This window comes from Aplidium turbinatum, chromosome 18, assembly GCF_918807975.1.
Source record: "Aplidium turbinatum chromosome 18, kaAplTurb1.1, whole genome shotgun sequence".
NCBI classification, from domain to species: Eukaryota; Metazoa; Chordata; class Ascidiacea; order Aplousobranchia; family Polyclinidae; genus Aplidium; species Aplidium turbinatum.
Window position 1 is genome coordinate 7,314,230 of NC_137489.1, and position 21,053 is coordinate 7,335,282.

At 40.9% G+C, this 21,053-nt stretch overlaps 1 protein-coding gene across 1 annotated transcript in view; it reads right to left on the reverse strand.

Moving 5' to 3' along the window:
* Positions 1–10,062: 10,062 nt before the first annotated feature.
* LOC145787080 (ATP-binding cassette sub-family A member 2-like) overlaps positions 10,063–21,053 on the reverse strand; it is a 37,363-nt gene continuing 26,372 nt past the window's right edge. The window contains exons 33-45 of the mRNA XM_082598798.1: positions 20,890–21,008; positions 19,766–20,584; positions 19,013–19,145; positions 18,446–18,713; positions 17,912–18,224; positions 16,973–17,269; positions 16,262–16,373; positions 15,950–16,115; positions 15,445–15,629; positions 14,917–15,122; positions 14,101–14,412; positions 12,988–13,176; positions 10,063–11,088 (exon numbers count right to left, since the gene is read on the reverse strand). Of these exons, the coding sequence (XP_082454924.1) occupies positions 11,059–11,088; positions 12,988–13,176; positions 14,101–14,412; positions 14,917–15,122; positions 15,445–15,629; positions 15,950–16,115; positions 16,262–16,373; positions 16,973–17,269; positions 17,912–18,224; positions 18,446–18,713; positions 19,013–19,145; positions 19,766–20,584; positions 20,890–21,008 (3,149 nt within the window). The 3' untranslated portion in view covers positions 10,063–11,058. The remainder of the gene's footprint in view (positions 11,089–12,987; positions 13,177–14,100; positions 14,413–14,916; positions 15,123–15,444; positions 15,630–15,949; positions 16,116–16,261; positions 16,374–16,972; positions 17,270–17,911; positions 18,225–18,445; positions 18,714–19,012; positions 19,146–19,765; positions 20,585–20,889; positions 21,009–21,053) is intronic.

Below are 21,053 nucleotides of genomic sequence, written 5' to 3' on the forward strand. Positions count from 1 at the left end.
TACTTTGAATGAAATTTACAATATTATTCATGCTATGCCAGCAAAAACTAGCAGTGGCATCGATAAAATACCATCCATAGTTGTAAAGTCAACCCCAAACAATATACTGCATGCTTTAACTCATATATTTAACTTATCTTTAACGAGTGGAAAATTCATAAATTCATTTAAATTTGGGGAAGGTGATACCTATCTTTAAAAAGGGTAGCTACAAAGATTCAAACAACTACAGACCAGTCAACCTACTACCTGTTTTTTCAAAGATATTAGAAAGAATCATGTAGCCTACAACAGATTATACTCGTTTTTAATTAGACATAAATTTTTCTATAGCCTAACAATCAATTTGGTTTCAGAAAAAATCATTCCACAAGCCATGCTGCTTCAATGCTAATAGAAAGTATCACCAGTATACTCAATGACAACCATCTTGCATTAGGAATCTTTCTTGATTTATCTAAAGCATTTGACACCACTGACCATAAAATATTGCTAGCTAAATTATATCATTTCGGAATAAGAGGCGTGGCCTATGACTGGTTCATAAGTTACCTGAGTAATAGAAAATAAAGAGTGGCTTTCAATGGCACACTATCTTCTAATGTTAACAACATATCTTTGGGTGTCCCACAAGGGTCTCTCTTAGGCCCTCTTTTATTCCTGATTTATGTAGCCTAAATGACTTTCCTAACTGCCTTCAACACGGAACTGCAATTATGTTTGCAGATGACACCACCATTATATATAAAAATAAAACCGTTTCTACTGTATATGATATGGCAAATCAAGAGCTTGTATGCATAGATCAATGGCTATCAACAAATCGATTGTCTCTAAATGTCACCAAAACCAAACATATATTATTTTCAAGTCAAGGAAGCAAGACACTATCATGCAACCCACCCTTAAATATTCGAAAAAACAACATAGAACAAGTTGTCTCAATAAAGTTTCTGGGAATAATTGTAAACGAGCATTTGTCATGGAAATCTCATATGGAAATCTTGCTACAAAAAATAAGATCAAAACTCTGCGTGACAAAAAAAATTAAGCCTTTCCTAAACAAACAAGCACTTCTCTCCATTTACCATTCTCTAGTTGAGAGTCAGATATTATATTGTATCTCAACATGGTGTCATGAAAACAAAACTACATTGCAAAAGCTGCAACGTACATGCAATAACTTTCTTCGTATTGTATTTGACATTGACCGCAGAGAAAGCATAAAAGGTGTAATGGAACTCAATAATTTAAAATCAATTAACCACATGAAAAATACAGAGATTGCAACTTTCATGTTTAAATATTCAAAAAGGCTACTTCCCACAACATTCAATGATGTAATTATGTGTAAACAATCAAGTAGCCTAACAACAAGAAGTAATTCTCCTTATATTCCAATATATTGCAGAATTAACACTTGCAAACAATCAATACGGTACATGGGGCCAACAGTTTAGAACAAGCTTCCCCCTACTATAAGAAATGAATGCAAAACTGTAAAAGGCTTTAAATCAAAAATGAACAATCTAAATCTTCCTTGAAATAATCCTATCTAAGTATTACATGCACCAAACTTACTAATATTTTTTTTTTGCCTAGAAATGATAGGCCAATGTGTGTAGATTTATTAGCAAAATAGTAAGGTTATTGTAAGTACTCCTACTGGCCTTCTGGTTCTTGTGTTTTTTTTGTCCACAGAAGTTTTACAGAGTCTGCAGAAGTTTTTCCATCCTTTTCGACCAATCGCCATCTTTCGGTGAAGCGGTGGCCATGTGCTCCAACCAGTTGTTTTATATCAATATCTTGGACTGGATCGTTATGCTATTGTCTGATTGTTTATCTATTTTTCTAACATGCCAAATTGGATTTTTTTTTCACTTTTGTTATGGTTTAACGTGTAAAACATACGGTAACCCAAATTTATCATATTACTGTGACATGCCACTACTACATCCCAGCTGGCGATGCCTGTCGTTTTTGCATTAATTCAACGTTTGCTAACGTTGGATCAGTGTGGAGGTGACGAGTTTAGCTGACTGGGGTCTAAAATTATTGCTTTACCAACGCAACTTTTATCAAAGCACGCTTGATATCTTCAAGACATAACTTCCCTAGGTATAATTGAATTTCCGCAAGATGATGATGTTGTTTTTGCTAGTTTGTTTTATTTGTTTTTGTCATTGTTTTCATGTCGTCAAGTTATAGCCTATCTATTTTGTGAGTCGTGCAAGGCCTATGGTGCGTTGCGCTTGAAATGGCTTTGCCCGTGGTAGGATTTCTTTGTGGGGTTTTCTTTGCCTGCCTTGCTCTTCTTTGCTATGAGCTAAACGCATCAAGACGTGTTCCCCTTACGACCATCCCCTTACGACTCTTGATAACGCACCATGGCCGATCTTCATAGCAACTGTCCATACAAATCTTAAATATATCAGCTAAAGCTATGTGGGCTAATAAAGCTATAGCCTAAATATATGTTTTTTTTTGTAACATTTTCTTTTTTTTATTTTCCCTTTATATCTTATGTTGATGACGTCATATCATTGCGCAACGCAGTATCTGTCTTGAGATCAGTCACTTCGCCTTTTTCTATTCTACGACCACTTGAGCTAATCCGTTACCGCCATTTTGTGACACGCATTCATTCTGTTACTGAAGTGCTTCGTACCAACAACGTTCGCAATAAAGCTCGAGACGTAATAAACATGGTGGCAGCGTAAGATTCTTGAACTCAGCCGTAGCGTCAGCAAATCGAAGACATACAGATGGAAGTGGCACTAAGGTTAAATTGAACCAGCGTCATAGACAGACAAGATGTCAGATCGCCAACATAGACTGCCCCCACCACTTGATCCACTGGACAGCAACCTTGCCGAGTCCTATCACCAATGGCGTGAAATGGTGGATATCTATTTGCTGACGACCAAAGCATATAATGATGACAACAAGGTGCAGACAGCAATCGTTAAAGAATGCGCAGGCTGGAGCATGATCCAGGAAATGAGACATTTTGAATATACCGCAGAAGAGAGCAAAGACGATCCGAAAATATTGCTGGAAAAACTTGAAAAATATTGCAGCCCAAAACAGAACGATGTTATCTCCACATTGAGGTTTTACAAAGTAGAATATAAAGAACCCTTTGACGCATTCCTGACAGAATTGAAAGCAAAAGCCGAACACTGCAAATTTCCAGACAGAAACAGGGCTTTGCGAGACAAAATCATACTGTCTGTTCCGACGGCGCTGCAAGAGAAGCTTTCATGCGAAGCGACACTCACGCTTGACAAAACAATACAAATCTGCCGAGCCCGTGAAGCATCGCACAAACAATTGCAAGAATTGCAAACAAAGCCTGCTGAGTCCATACACAAGGTTGTACAACACCATTCCAACAAGGCAACACAGAGACGCTTTTCACGCTATGAGAAAAGCGCTGAATGTGACTTTTGTGGCCAAAACCATCCCCCGCAACAGAAGCATGTGCCCAGCGTATGGAAAAACGTGTTCCACTTGCGGGAAAAGAAATCATTTTTCAGTAAAATGCCGAAGCCGCCTACACCAGGTCCACAACATGGAGCCAAGCGTGCACTCAGAAGAAGAAGACGCATATTTGTGTGCTATACAAGGAAGTGAGAAACGAGGACTAACTGCACTACTCAATATAAATGAACAGGAAGTCCGTTTCCAGCTAGACACCGGAGCTGACGTCAACACCATATGCAAGCGCTTTGTAAAAAGAGGTCAGATAACTCCGACTACACAAACATTGACGATGTGGAATAGAACTACAGTCAAACCAGCAGGTACGGCCCTACTCGATGTTATCAATCCGAGAACTAAGGAAACCTACTGTGTTAAATTCACTGTTGTAGATAATAACTTGAACTGTCTTCTAGGATTATCCACAGTTAAAAACTTGAATTTGATTTCGATTAATGATGATGCTTTTATCGCCAATATAAGTAACACAAAACTGGGTTACATCGGTTGTGCGTCTTTAACAGTAGACCCAAGGGTAAAACCTAGAACCTTACCCTGTCGCAATGTGCCAGTCGCGCTCAAAGAGAAAGTCAAACTCGAACTCGATGAACCAACGGACTGGGTTAGTCAAATGGCAATAGTAAAAAAAACAAATGGGGATTTACGTATCTGCATCGATCCCCAGCCACTAAACACAGCATTAAAAAAAGAACACTATAAATTGCCAACGCTTGACGATATCTTACCTTCCTTAACAAATGCCAAAATATTCTCAAAGGTCGATGTAAAACACGCCTATTGGCATATCGAACTAGATGAAGAAGCGAGCAAACTAACAACAATGATCACGCCGCATGGTCGCTATCGGTGGAATAGACTTCCATTCGGTCTCAAAGTAAGTAGCGAAATTTTTCAAAAAAGATTAATAGAGGCGTTGCAAAACTTAAACGGTGTCTTCGCTGTCGCAGATGACATCATTGTTGTTGGTTGTGGGTCAAATGAAAACCAGGCCATCAATAACCATGACGATAACCTGAGAGCTTCGCGACAGCGCTGCAAAAATATACCAATTTTGCTCAATGATCAAAAGGCGATCATTAAGAAAACGGAAATCACGTTTATGGGCCACAAGGTAACGAAAAACGGGATCCAAGCCGATCCATCAAAGATAGAAGCAATAAGAAACATGCCTTCACCCACAGATATATCTGGCGTAAAACGATTCTGCGGCATGATTCAGTATCTATCGAGGTTCATGCCAAATCTGGCAAACGACCTCGAGCCCGTACGAAGACTGACCCGAAAAAACGTAGAGTGGGAATGGAGTGAGGAGTGTGAGCAGGCAATACAAAAGGTTAAAAAGAAAATCGAGCAACCCCCAATACTGGCCTATTTTGACGCGCAAAAGCCAGTGATTCTACAGGTGGACAGCAGCAAGGATGGACTTGGTGCTGTTCTCTTGCAGGACGATCAACCTGTCGAATATGCATCTCGCGCCCTCACAAAATCTGAGCAAAATTGGGCACAAATAGAGAAAGAGACATTAGCAGTCGTATTTGGTCTGGAGCGATTTGACCAATACACCTATGACCGACAAATCACAATACACAACGACCACAAACCCATCGAAACTATACTTAAAAAACCACTAAGCCAGGCCCCCAAACGGATACAGAGCCTGCTGATGCGCATGAATAGATACGATGTTGATTTCAAATACATGCCTGGAGCCAGCCTTGTCATTGCCGACACCCTAAGTAGAGCCTTTCCTGAACTTAACGGCTCAGAGAATCAACCGAATCACATAATGAACTTAAACGTCCTAGAGGACATACCAGACGAACGTCTAATTGCAGTAAAACAGGCCATGCAAAGCGATGACGAAGCAAAAACACTGTTGAGGATCATAACAGAAGGTTGGCCAGCGACCAAAAATGATCTCCCAGAAAACATCAAACCTTATTTTTCGCTTCGAGAGTGCCTGACGCAAGAGAAGAACTTAATACTAAAGGGAGAGCGCATATTTATCCCAAAAAATTTGCGCCGAGAGATCAAAGACAATTTACACCTTGCGCATTTAGGTTATGACAGCATGATGCGGCGAGCACGCGAGACCGTGTTTTGGATAGGATTACCAAAAGAACTAAAACAAATGACAGACAATAGACCTTTTGCATAACAAACCAACAGAGCGTGACGTTGGAGTCGTGAACGACTAGCCGCTGTTCACAATGCTGTGCGATAGGGTTAGTGGCGTAGTTTGCAGGCGAATAAATTGTTTAACGTTTGCTTGAGCTGTTGTTTTGTGGTCTTTACAGGCGTGTATCAGTGTTTCAGTATAATTTGCCAGAAAATAAAACTCTTTTAGGCTACAGAAGTGTAAACCTTCGACCAGTTCTTTGCTGTATTGGAAGCGATCTTGCCAGGCAAAGATAGGAAGAATTTCTTGAATTATACAGCTTCAAAAGCTAAGCATGCAAATCAAAATATTGATGCAGAACTTAATGACAAGGCTACTTTCGAAATACCTCAAAATGCTACAGGAGCACTGCATCTACATAGATTAGCGGTGAAAGATTGAATTTTTGCTGGTGTTGAAGCTTCGCCTGGGTTTGTTTTATACAGACTTAAAGCACAAGGTTTGGTATTAGTTCCGCATTCGTACTGTACTGTACACCGTATTTTTTCATTCATGAATGCACCTCATGTATTTAAGGTTGATTAGTTTGAACATATTCCCTCATCGTGACGTTATCATAGCAACCATGAAGCCAGACTTCAAAAAGGACTACCCAAGCACCATGATCATCATCGACTGCACTGAAGTAGGCCTACGTCTCGAAACACTGTCCTCACTTCACCGTCAGTCGCAAACGTACTCGAACTATAAAAGTACAAACACTGCAAAGGCATTAGTCATTAGTGGGAGTTGATCCAAATGGGGGTAATACAAGGCCTGATTAAGGCTCACGGGGGCCCGAGGCACAGCTAAATTTAGGGGCCCTATTAGCAATTGCTTTCGATGCAGAGCAGTAGTGCTTAACGGTTACTGCAAAATTGTTATACAATTTGAAATCGTTACTCCAAAATAGCAACTGTGCACACACTGGCACAACAATTTTCACTACCTACGCCTACGGTAGGCTACTAATGTAAAAAAAATTGGGGCCCCAAAACCAGGGGGCCTGAGGCCTGTGCCTCGTGTGCCTCATGGTTAATCAGGCCCTGGGGTAATATGTTTGTATTTCAGTTGTACACTGGTGTGTGACAAAGAAATATATCAGAGGAGTGGATTTTTTCACTTTTTGAAGCAGAAAATAGCTGCTAATGAACTGCACTTCATGATGCTGTTATGGCCGATAAAGGGTTTCTTATAGAAAAAGACTTAGCCTACATGGTATTGGTCTACATTTGAATATCTCACCGTTCCTAGGTAGAAGGCCTCAAATGAGTGAGGACGAAGTGTTGAATAAACGAAGTATTGCACGCCATCGCATTCATGCAGAGAGGACCATAAAAAAATTCGTCAATTTCACATCTTCGACAGGAAAATACCAGTGACTATGCTTGGTATCATCAATAAAATGTGGTTGGTTCGTTGCATATTATGTTATGCAGAATAAAAATAAAATGTTGCAAGACAAGGTGCCACTATCGTGGTCCATAATTCCCGGTCAAATGCACACGCTTCACAATGGCGTCCTAAATTGCCTTTCCTAGTCTGTTAGCCAACACTATGATTAAAACGAACAAGAATTGAAGTGTGCCGATAATCTACAACAATTCATAAACACAAAAAAATTACTTTCACCTGCCACCGACCTCACGCTTGCTTGCAATAACAAGAAACGCCTTCATAAACCGTAGTAAACCAGCGATTCTCAACCCTCAGACTCCGCGTAACTCAAACGTCACGCTCTGGTGATTTTGAATGTGCAAAAGGTCTATTGTATAATCTGTCAACAAACAAAACCAAGCAACCAGAAAGAGACACTCAAACAACACAACGAAGGAACGGCGCCATGGGAGAAAATTGGTATTGATCTGTGCGAGTTTCAAGGAAAGAGCTATTTAATAACGGTCGACTACTACTCTAATTTCATTGAAATCGACGTGATGACGTCAACCACCACCAGACAAGTTATAAGCTGCTTAAAAAAGCATTTTGCGCGATACGGCATTCCCAAATGTGTGGTATCAGACTGCGGTCCACAGTTTATGTCTGATGGCTTTAACGCATTTTGCAAAAAATGGCAGGTCACCCATACAACTTCCAGCCCAGGCCATCAACGAGAAAACGGGAAAGCAGAGTCAGCGGTTAAATGTGTAAAAACCATGCTTAAGCGCACATTTCTCAACCAAACCGACCAATACCAAGCCCTACTTGAGATCAGGAACACGCCGCGCCAAGACGTAAACATCAGCCCAGCAGAGATCCTCTTTGGCAGAAAACTTAGATCAGTGATACCTCTAATCACCAAACCTAGCAACACCATGCACGCCGAAAAAAGGCTTCATCGCAGAAATGCCACAAAAAGAAATTATGATAAAAACGCTCGTGATATGAGTCCATTTTCAATTGGACAACGAATTTATTTTCAAAGCCCACCCAGTACAAGCTGGGAACGAGGGAGAGTGACCGCAATACCTTCTTCGCGCACCTACATAATCGAGTCCGCTTCTGGCACAAGGTATAAAAGGAACAGGGTCCACCTTCGTATCGACAAAAGCGACCTGTTCTTAGATATACCACACAGTATAACCCCACTTGACAACCATGACGCACCCTCTGAAAGCTACCCCAGAAGTAGCTCTTCAGAACGACCAAGACGGATGCGTAGAGCCCCTGTGTGGTTGAATGATTACCATACTACGTAATTTTCTTAACCTACAACCTGATGACATTTGGCATTTGTGTATGAAGTTATATGTGATATATTTTAACTGCATTATCCCAGATATCACTGATAACTTTTAGCAGTATGCTTGCATCTCCACCTCTTGAGCATTTACCCTTTCGCTGTAAATATAATTAACTTACCATATCGTAATCACATATGTTACAATACGTTTTGCATTGTGTGTATATCGTAATCATATGCCATATCGTAATCATATGTGTTACCATACGTTTTGTATTATGTAACCTAACCCCCAAATGATCTCTCCTTCATACTGTAGTAAACCTGCAATCCTATTCATAACCCCTTTCATTGAAAGGGGGATGTTGATGACGTCATATCATTGCGCAACGCAGTATCTGTCTTGAGATCAGTCACTTCGCCTTTTTCTATTCTACGACCACTTGAGCTAATCCGTTACCGCCATTTTGTGACACGCATTCATTCTGTTACTGAAGTGCTTCGTACCAACAACGTTCGCAATAAAGCTCGAGACGTAATAAACATCTTAAATTTTTCTGAAGGTGTTGCGACCGTGCCAAATTTCTCTCAACTCAATAACTTACTTCAGTCTCAAGCACGTTTTAACGTTCGCGTTTTGTCGCTTCTACCCTTTTCTTGACCTTTGCTATGCTGACGTGTATTGTTTTGATACGATGGTCAGAAATAAACACAACTGAACTGATTCTCGCAACAGACGAAATAAAAGTTTTCTCTCTCTCAGATTGACGGTTCCCAACTTGGAGTACAAACTTTCTGACTCCATAGACCCTACAAAACATTGATATTGGTAGCCATTGAAAAATAACTCTTTCATTAAATATTCTACAATTGGCTACTACGGTACTTTAGATAAGGAATGTGGTCCACTTGCTCTCGGCTATGTTTAAAACACATCATTCGGTGTTTTGCCCATGTTGTAGGCCTAGTTGACATTATTTTACGTTGATTCTTTCTAAGTTAGTAGGCTACAATCGTCGTCGTTGCCAGCGTAGCTGTAACATAACATCCTGCGTTTCTGGTACAAACTTTGGAATTTATTACCTTTGTAAAGTACGTTGCAATTGGTTAGCGTTCAGTACCACGTTCCTTATAGCTTAATGCCTTTTGTATTTACTTGTTGTAGGCCTATATATTGCCTTGGCCTACTCTTGTAGTACCGGTAAGTGGGTTATTAGGCCTACTAATAGGTCAGTACATTTTATTTAGTTTTCCAGCATTAGCCTGTTGCGTTCCATACTACGACAGTCCGTCTTAACTTGTGGTGTAAAAATACAATAGTCCAGAACATTTGATTTTAGTGGCAGGATGTAGCCTCTCGGGGTGTGCGCTTGAGCAACACATTTCAGGACTGATCTCCTTTCAGCGGCACCTAGTGAATAGAATAATTTCCCGGCAACAACACTTCAACAATAGGAAACTTCACTCTGTCAATCTCGGTGACCGGCCTTGCGCCAAGAGCCTCTACAAGTATGCGAAACTACCAGGAATAACCAATCAAGGCTTTGTTTGTACGAGGATAAAGATTCAAACCAACCACGCCTACACTGATACATCTGTGCCTACACCTCACCCTAGCATAAATTGGGAAACCACACAACAAACTTTGAATTAGTCACTTGCTCGATTTTCATGTTTCTGTTTCCATAGAACGAAACTCAATCGAACTATCGGCACCACTGTTTTTTAAAAGTTGGTCGGAAATCTATGCTGAATCGTGAACGAATTTGTGTAGCCTATTGTGTAGCTTGTTCTGGAATCTTGGATAGGCATTAACCAATGACGACTTTCTACATACACTGGCATCCACGCTAAATAATGAAACTTTTTTTTACGTATTTGGACTTTCTTGTTGCACAGTATTTGCGACTACGAAAAAAATCATGCCGCTGCCCAGAAAAGACGAGAAAAAAAATTACATGGTACATAAAACAGAGACTCGGTGCAAAAAATGTCAGCTATCGTAGGCTACATGCTACCAAAAATCTCGATATTAAGCACAAAGGCCCGACTAAAATGGCAGAAAACAACTTTAATCGTTGTGTAGATCTTATAATATAATAGGCCCATTGCAAAGAAAAATACGTTGACTTCGAAGTTGACATAAATATGAACGAATGTCAACGAATGTTTTGAAGACTTGTAGATACCTGATCATATAAACGATAGTGTGGGCTTTATTTCCCAGTCAATAAAATCAGTTCTTTTTACAAAAGTTAATCTAAAAATAACGTATTTTGCTTAGCCCACTGGGATCGTTTCTGCCACCGCTAACTACCAACATTTTAAATACTGGTACAGCAGTAATTTTTTCTATGATTATTTGTCAGAAAAAAAGCTATTGCAGTTTTTAAGTTATGAAACCTTAGCAGTATTGCTTATGAAAGAGTAAGCTACTACAATTAACACAAAGATTACAGTCAGTTGACAAAGTTATGGGCATTCTACCTTAAACTGTACGGCAATGACAAACGGTACGATACAAGTCACCAACTACTAAATGTAAAAATAGCATGCAAATGCAACAATAGCAGATGTAAAAGTCGAATTGGAGAAATCGCACTGAAAGAATGTCGCATGGAGATCGTTGATGATTGGTCAGCACCAGTGGGCGGGGCATCATCACAGTGACTGCAAAACCAATGGAGGTGAAGAAAAAGGAGAAGGGCAAACTTTAACAAGACGAATCCAAAAACGAAAGCAACTGAAAGATCAAAATACACAAAAACACTGAATATTGATGTAAAATGATGCAATACAGACGTAGCCTCGTCGCGGATCTATAAAAAAGTCGGGGGAGCACCATGATACCAAAGTAAAAATTCCATGAGAGAATAAACAATTTAAAATTTTCAGCGACAAACTTGCCAGAGCAAGAAGCCTGTGAGATTTGGCGGCTTTTGTGAAGCTTGACCTTATTTACAAGTCATATCATATTGCTGGATTTTCTCAATAACAAAAGTCAGAAAAACTTTGACGATTCTTTTCGCCCAAGTCAAATATTTTGCTGAAATAGTGCAGCAGACTGTCATAATAGTGAATCATAACGTATTAATGCTTATCTCTCTTTCTCTCCATTTTGCTTCAAAAAAGCCTATTTTTAATAGTACTAAATATAATAGCCTACTTATATCTAATAATACTAATAGTCCTAATACTATTGGCGGCTTTTGTAAATTAGTCCATTTTTATACAGTAGAACTTGGATAACTCGTCTTCGGAAAACTCGTTAGTTTGCCCAAGTCGTCAATGATAGTCAAGTCCCGGAAGAAAGCCTATCTTTTGTACACAATCAAGTTCGGTTAAGTGGTCATCGCATAATTCGTCAATTCGATTATGTCGTCACTGTTTTTCTTCCCCTGAGACGTAAAATTCGTCTAAGTTCATTCACCCAAATGCTGACGTGGCATTTACAGACTCTTTCGAGAAGAAATTACTGCGCTAAGACGTGTGCACGCATACACTCTATCGGGCCAGACGCACATGCGTGGAGTATGTTGGTCTGGTCGATTGCGGGTGTACGCGAACGTGCTCTGTTGCCGATAAGAGAAGCGCTGCTCAGCATGTGCGTGGCTCAAGAGGAAGAAGAGCCTGTGCCACCTCCATCTACAAAAGAAGCTTTGCAGATAGTTGGAAAGCTCCAACACTATATGTTATGCCAAGAAGACAGTGGTGAATTCGCAAGCTCACTATCAAAAATGCATGACTACTTGGTTGACAAGACACTTGCAAGCAAAACGCAGTCAAAAATATCTGTGTTCTTCAGTTAAGCTGTTAAGTGCGTTATTACTGTACTTTATTGTGTACCGTAATTAAATTCTTTTCTCGCTTTCCTCTTTGTCTCACTTTACCACTATCGGATTTAATTTGGTCGCGGTACACCATGAAATTAATGCGACGTGAAACAATGGCAAAATTTAGCTGTTTGCATTGGTCGTCAGTTCGTGTAAGTCGTCACTTTTTCTGTTCCCCCTGGGGTGACGAGTTATCCAAGTTCTACTGTAATAAGACGTTGAATCAACTTGACCAAGTGCTCTGAGTCCGCTGCAGCGCGAAGACTAACAAACTGACATTTTACTAGTAACTTTAGATTTATTTAGAAACAGTTTCTTATTATGACCAGACAGGTAATTGTCAACAGCTAATATTATGCAGAAAGAGATTTTCCTAATGATAAGGGTTAGGCTGAGCATTTCTAAGCACAGCAAGCATTGCCTTTCGCGAGTAACCTCCATATGGATGTGGTGCTCATCATGACCAGTTAGACCATCCAATCACTAAATGCGTCTCAACAGCCAAGTGTAGCAAGAATTGACCGCACCGGTGTTTCGCCCTCGAGGCACGGTGTTGTACCACCACTTGTCAGTCAATTTAATTCAGGGCTGGTCAAGAGTTTTGTGGCATGGATTAATTATTGATGAGCTCAGCGTTAACCATCGCTGTCATTTTTACCACACTCGGTTGCTCAATAAAAAAAAAACAAACAAACAAAACACTAAAACTGTAAGTGATATGAAATCAAACCTCTAAAAAGAAGACACATGTGAAAGAACGAATAAAAAAATTGTTTAGCGAATTTGTATGCTCAATTACTCATGCCTACCATGTCCCGGTTGAAGTTGTATAGAGGCTCGTCCTCCCCTTCCAGATCGTCCATCGGGGAGCTATCCTGGGGATCTGAAAGATTAGGATCTCCCCTCAAACAAAGGTTCCGCTGGGCCATGTCATTGACTCTAGTTCTTCCTTCCACTAGAGGGCTCGGCCGACGGCCTCTCGAAAAAGATTTATCTTTCTGTAAAATAAAATACCAAACATAAAGGATCCGGGACCGAAACTTTGTTTGGTTCGGTTTACTGGAAGCGGTGAGATGGCGCAGTGGATAAGGCATTCGCTATGCAATCACCCGATCCTGGTTCTACTTCCGCCTTCAGATTGTTACCCCTCACCTCTACCCAAAGCGTAGTATGTAATGTTGGGTGGACGTAGTTGCTCAATGAAAGACGGCCGAGAACAAGGAACTGGCCACTCTACTCTTGTTAGTGTCGAAGGAAAAATACAAATGAGAACATTATTATCTCATTATGCCTTGATACTTTATGTCAAGTATGAGAACCAGATTTACTTTTATCACTGGTTTCAAAGCAAGGTAGTGGTGATGCAGCAAGTTACATGCAATTTGAAATCTATACAACAGATGAGGGAATTCACGGTTATGTTTTTGTCATGACGTACTTAAATATTGGCTTCCTCACCTTTCGGTTTTACATGCACTGAATCTACAGGCCTTAGGAATAAAATGTTCAAGGTAAATGTATGACCAAGTTCAAGTAACAAATTATCGTGTTACACATCGTGATTTTGGGTATTGAACCCTCTTCAGTGCAACTTTATAATTAGCATAGTAGGTACAATTTAAAGCAGTTCGACTGACACAGTAGTTCGGTTTAGAAAAAAGGCTAACATTGTTATTATGCGGTTTCCAAGAAACAAATTGAATTAATCTGCGAGCAGTAGTAGCCTAACAATGACAATTTTTATGCAAATTATGAAAGGAATAGATTACGTGTTAAGACTCGATTTAAACTTCGACATCACCATATACTGTATATTTCATCTTCGGGTAGTTAATGTTAAAACGCTTAACGTAGCTGGTGTAAGCCGAGCAAATACAACAGGTATGAATAGGTCACTTGTTCACAAAAGCTTTTTCACTTACCCAAGACAATAGTCTCTTCTTCCATCTGTTGGTGAAGTTATTACTTTCTACCGTCGTACAGCGTTGCTTTTTGGCAAAGTTTATGAAGACATCGTCTAACGTAGTCTGGCTGACGGAATAGTCTTCTATTTTCAACTCGTCTCGTCTTTCCTCGAGAAGTTTAAAGACTTCAGCTAGGGAAGCATCCGAGTGATTGTTTTTCGAAAACGAAAGTTGAAACACTGCTTTATGATAATGCTGTTCTTTGAGCACCGCTGACGGAAATTCTTCCTTGAAAGTGGCTACAAATCTTTCCGGGTGGGATGAGCGAATCTGAAAAGGTAGTATTTGATAAATAGGCTGAGATTAATGTGTGTGGAGTTTTTTTGCGAAATCGACCGCTTTTTGAGCTCCAAAAAGCAAAATGGAAGCTTGGAGTTAGAAAAGACCCATTCCACGTTCACGGTAGTTTCTGAAATTCATCTACAGTTATTGCCACTGAAAACTGCAGACTGCCGTTACTACAAGATAACTGCAGTCTGCAAGACTGCTACTATCAAAGACTGCAGATTGCAATACTGCTACTATCGAAGACTGCAGACTGCAGTGCAGTTACCACAAGTAACTGCAGTATGCGGTCTTCGATAAGGTTAGCTAATGCTCACATTGCATTAACTTGTTTGTTTGGCATTGCAACAGTGGACAAAAAGAGAACAGCACAAAAGATGAAATAGGTTATTTCCAGACAGCAAATCAGTTGTTTTTTTACATTGATTCAACGTCTACAGACGAATCAATGAAAAAGCGACTGATTTGCTTTCCGGGGTAATCACCCACCGAGACAATGTATCCGTCGCCGAATCTGTTCTTGAGATGTTGCGTGGGTCCAACGCATTCGAACCTCCCATTGACCATGATCGCGATCCTGTTGCAAAGCACTTCGCACTCCTCCATTGAGTGGGAAGTCAGGAGAACGGCTCTTCCAGACTTTGTCACATCCAGGATTAGATCCCAAAGAAAGCGACGGGCTCCGGGATCCATTCCTGCAAGGAGAAAGATTTAAAGTAAAATTCAAAGTCTTCTGAAGACCAGAGACCCTTTTTAAGAGATGAGTTTTGTCGGATTCAAGCGTACGCCCGATGATTATTAGATTAAGTGAATAAGAAGGCAAGGAAGCCAATTTTCGTGTTCACATTCAGGCTTGCCTTTAAGTGTTTAAGTGTCTTGCTAAAGACACAACTGCATGTTCTTGAGCGGTGTCAAACCGGAACCCTTTTGAGTGCCATACGAGCCGACGTACAGCTTCGAAGAGATGATTTCCAGTCTTGGAGCTAAAATACAAAATGGCGTCACTTCTGTGCTCACCAGCGGTTGGTTCATCCAGCAAGACAACCGGAGGGTATCCGACCAGGGCGATGGCCACCGACAACTTCCTCTTGTTCCCCCCGCTCAAGTTCCGGACGGGTTTATCTTTGTGCGCGGTGAGGTCTAGTTTTGAGATCGCCCAATCCGCAACCCGCTTCTCGTCTTTTGAAGGAACGCCCCTCAAACTGTCAAGACATCACGAATGTCACATGTCAAAAACAATCCAGACAGCAAATCAATCGTTTTTTATATTGATTCAACGTCTGATGACGTAGAATCAATGTAAAAAATGGTTGCTTTGCTGTCTGGGAAGGCGGTACAGTTTGCAGTTTAAGGTACATTGAATCAATGTAAAAAAAGTGAAGCTGCTGAAGACAACTTTTTTGGCAAACAAAGCCGCGAAAGCTGTCGCTAGCATTTAAGGTTTACACATTTCTTTCAAGCGAATGGCGGATGTCAATTTCCCTCAATGCAGCATTGGTAACTTATCAGGAAGATTGCTTACCGAGAGTAGAGCAGGAGATGCTCAACTGGAGTAAGTTCACTGAACAGAGCATCAAATTGTGGACAGTATCCGGTGGATTGTTGACCCTGCAGCCGTTCGCTGGTTCTTCCGCCGGTTATCCGATGTCCGGATACACGGATATCTCCGCTAGTCACCTCGCGTACTCCTGTCACCGTTGTTTTACAGTTTAACAACGTTACTTTTGCGATTCATGTCAAAAGAGTAACATTCATTTTGGCGCTACTTTTAGTGAAGCCGTTATATATTACGTAAAAGCAACGTGAAATGACGTAATATTACTGTCAAACGAACCAGTAACGGCATGGAAGGTGGTCGTCTTCCCAGCCCCGTTTACTCCAAGCAATCCAAAGCATTCTCCTCTTCCCACGCTGAAGGACAGCGCATTAACGGCGACGGTTTTACCCTGGAAGGATAATTCGAAACTAACAATTCTCATCATGATTCTTATCTGTACTTTACAGCTTATCAGCCTACCAGCTTACAGCAACAGCTTATGTGTACTTGGCAGCATAGCACAGGTATACAGCGTTTGATTGGCAACAAGTGAGCAAGACTAAACAATTGCAACATATTTTCCGTATGCCGTGGATATTTATTTCAAAAAGATCTTCTCTTGCTCACATTATGTTGTCATGGCAAATTAATATGTCTACTTTAAATCGTTGGAAACTTGTGCAGTTACTCATGGACGTAGGCATAAGGGTCTTGGGGGGCAATCGCCCCCTAAATTTTATTATACTCCCAAAAAATATATTTTAATACTATTAAACGTTTTAATACTATTGTAATGCGTGCTAAGTGACGTTTGTCCCAAACAATTGCTTTTGCCGCTATCAAATTTTATTTGTAACTACGTCACTGCATTTAATCAATCTGAGGATGCGCATCGACGTGGTGCACGAAACGTGAGGAAGTGGAACAATATGTTTTTCGTATCCAACCAAAAAATAATCAAAAAATATCTTGAAGAAATAAGAAATCTTGCAAACAATGAAGACAAACCTTGTGTTTATTGTAGACCTTAGTTATGTTGTCGACAATGATCAAATCGTCCTCTCTGCGGCGCATGCGCAGTTGCTCGACGCGGTGACGCTCGTTGGCGACGTCAACGTCCTCCAAAGCAGTGGTCGAGTAGACGGATTCGGATTTTTTGCTTCCACGACTAAACCTCGTGAAAAAGCGAACCTCGCACAGCAAGGTGAGAAGGAAGCCTATGACGCCTTCCGTTCCCATAGCAACCAGCTGACGTGTGATGATGTCCCATTCGAAGGGAGATCGTATCCGGTTGTACTCGCCGATCTGGAACAAGGTAAAGCGAATGTTCATTATTTCAACAATCAACCTCTATCCGGACAGAAAATCTGTCGTTTTATTACATTGATTCAATGTAACGTCTGCAAACGTTGAATCAATGTAAAAAAGACAGATTTGCTGTATGGGTAGCTAGAGCAATAGAGCTGTGTTGGTACGAAGTGTTGCAATGCGACATCAAACAATTATGTAAAATATCGAAGATCATAGTAATTATAAACAGATTTCAGTTCAAATGACAAAATGCCACGCATTGCTTAGGCTTCAGCAGCACACAAACCCCAGCCGGATAAGTTACCCTCTTTTTTCAATTCGGAACAATGTAAAATTGGCAGCTCTTGCAAGCTGGACCAAGGTATTATTTGCTTTTTCAATAAAACAACTATTGACAATGAATGTAAAATCACATTAGCATTTCGAAGTCGAGCTTATTTTTCGACATAAAAGTATCTACGAACAGACGATTGATAAAATTGATAACAAATCTGTGGCATTTCAAAACAACTTCTCTTCCAAAACTATATTAATAGCAATGGTCACCGAAAGTAAAAAAAATAGATACATTACATATACTGTAACTGCAGACCGTTTCAGCCTTCGGCCTTATACATAAACTTTCCAGCACCCTACCTTTCTGTAGTAATCGTTCATGTATTCATGGTAGCTGAGGTCCATGAGGCCTTTGCCGAGGTTGTAGTTTGGGAAGATGAGGAAGACGACTTGTAATTTTTCGTTTACTTCAATCAAACGTTTGTCATCGTTGAATAATGATATCATAAAAGTGGTGACGACAGTGGTGATGCCAACAAACAGATTGATGACGATGAGGCATACGTAGGCAGTGGAGGGAACGTTGAAGTAGAAGGAAGCGGGATACATCATCGGCGTCATAGACCAACCGTACAACAGAAATAGGGCGACTACTGCATAGGCGTTTTCACCTCTGAAAATTCGATTATTGAGATTGGTTTGGGATTGCTCACTCAGATATATGTGAATGTGGAATAAAGGACGTGTAACCTTTAAACTTAGAAATAAAAGTTTTATCGCAACTTTAATGGAGAAAACGTCATAAAATCTGTAACCTCAAGGTTTGATCCGGTCTCCAATTCAACAACACCAACCTATAATAAAAAAGCCAATAAGAAGCACGCTAAGAGTTACCTTGTATAAGCGGGAAGGTTAAAGATTTGCAAAATCATGATACACAGTGCGGCTGGGAAGAGGTAGTTGAGCATGTCCCATATGTAGTTCGCCAGCCAGTAGGTTACTGGGCCTGTTCCACTGATAAATTGAAGGTGTTTGGCTCTACTCTGCTTCTCGGCGACAAGAAACACAAGGAAGCTCGCAGGGATGAAGGACATGGCAACGATGATGAAGATTGCGATAATCACATCTGTACCTGACAGCAGGAAGTCTAAAGAAAGTGCTCCTGAAAAAAAATGGTGAAAAAATGTAAAGCATTGATGAACAGTTCAATGGGTGGCATAGACGATAAAACGTAACAGTAAACGATTCACTGCAAGTATGTATAAAATTCAGATAATGATGAGAATGCGTACTTTGAAATAGCGCCGTATCCATCGCAGATATACTTTACTTTCAGCGCTTAAAAATACAGTTTCAGCACTGCCGTATACTATATAGAAGCTTAGCCAAGCACATTTTCAGCCTAAATCAAACAAATTTTTATATGAGGCTGAAACGCTACAGACGAAACCATTCACAAACCTGCCGTCATATTCATCGGATGGTTGATCACGGATATCCCATACGTGGCAGGGTTGCCTTTTTCAGGAGGCAGGTTTGCTCTCAATAGGGCATTGTTGAATACGTTCAAGTAAGTAGCCATGGCATGGAAACCCTGGTAAAGATAACAAGCACAGAGATGATAAATGGACGCTTGTTGTAGCACTTGTGTGTTAAACTATGCAAAAACATCATGCAAAAATAGACATTTTACAAATAAAAATAATGTGTTTTTATAAAGTTATGTATCTATTACAGACATGCCCCAGACAGCAAAATCCGTCATTTTTACATTGATTCAACGTTTTCAGACGTTGAAGTAATGTAAAAACGATGAATTTTTCTGTCTGGGGTGTTTCAAGGTAAATGTTAGTGCAGCATACAAAAGCACATTCGTGCTTCAGATCTATTCCTTCAATCCTAAGTGCTGAGCACAAACGAGACTGAGCGACATCTTTGCAGGGTTCTTGGTCTGGGAAGACAACTTATCGAACCCACGTTTGGAAACTTAAAGGCGGCACGCAATAAATCGCTTTTAGTGGTCTTTACTCACGTCATCCTCTACCCAAGGTGCAATAAATTGGGTGGGCGTAGTGGCTGAAAGAAAGACGGCTGAGATAAAGAAACTGACCACCCTACTATCGTTAGTGCTCAAGGCCTAGTGTGATGAAAACCTTATCTTTTCATTTCCGGAAGCTCAGTAACTGAGTATGGGATCACCTTTACTTTACTCACCTTGTGATTGAAGTAGACTTGAGCCGCTTCTCTCACTGCAATTTTCCTGAGCGGGGATGGCCAGCCGGGAAAGGATTGGTTGACCGATTTCCTGACCTCGCCGAAGGAAAACGCACCATACCGATGAAGCCGATAATCGTTCGTGGTGTACATTAAGTACGGCATGATCGGTTCCTTGCCTGTGACATCGATAAGTTTGTCGCCTGTCACCACTCTTCGCGTTACCGGGAATTCGCCGTACCCTTTCCGACACATGTAAGTGTTTCCGTCATGCGCGCAGGCACAGGGGGCGTCTTTAGTCAACGGTAACGTGAAATTTGAATCGTCGTCGACGTTTGGGGTGACAGGGGGCACAAATTGCGACAAGGGGATACCCCTTGTGAACGACGCCCCGCACTGGGGGGTAAAGTACTTCATCACCAGTTTCATGTCTCCCGATGCGGTGGAATTAATCATGGAGTCGAGATCAAAGTCGAATCTTGAATTGCTTTTCAGGACACAAGTCGCTCCAACTCCAGATGCAAGAGAAAAAGTGTCTATGATCTGCTTGGCCCCAGCATCCATCACCTGATCTTTGCTCTTCCTCCGCTGGACTGGGAACATGACTGATTGATCAGAGTAAGGGATGAAGTTGCCTTTTGGCTGAGTCATGTTGTGATACTGGGAGGGGGATAGGATGAGAGGAGGGGGGTCGCCAGGGGTGGGCAACGATAGGGCAACTGTCATAGCTATGCACACAAACAGGGCGGGAAGCATGATCTGATAGAAAACCGCTTTTCTGCTACGTCGAGCGTAATGAAACCGCTTTGCCAGAAGACTCTGCAATAAAACAAGATATTCAAACAGAACAGCAGATACAAAATTAAAACAAGATTTTGCAAAAATTGATGTGATTAAGATTTTCTTTCTCAACACAGCCGCATGACGTCATCATTCTATTGCCGAGTGCGTAACTGAAGTGACAGTGCTGGTCTGACAACGTTGGAAACTGTATCCTTGGCAAGACAAGCAATGATATGATTGAAGGTGCACATGAAAATTGTCTTCCTTCCTTCATCAACCAGGCATTGGCCCGGAAACAACAAAGTAACTTTCTATCAATCTGCATCAACTGCAATGAACACCTGGATGATTCGGAGGTTATGGACGATGGGAGTGAGCTTGTAACTCGCGCGGCCCTCCAAGTCTACAGTCAAGTCCAGGAGCGGCTCATCTTCGTCATCAAAAAGAGCAGAAGATCCATCTCATGTAAAATAAGACTCAATTTATAAAACTGGAAGACTCGTTA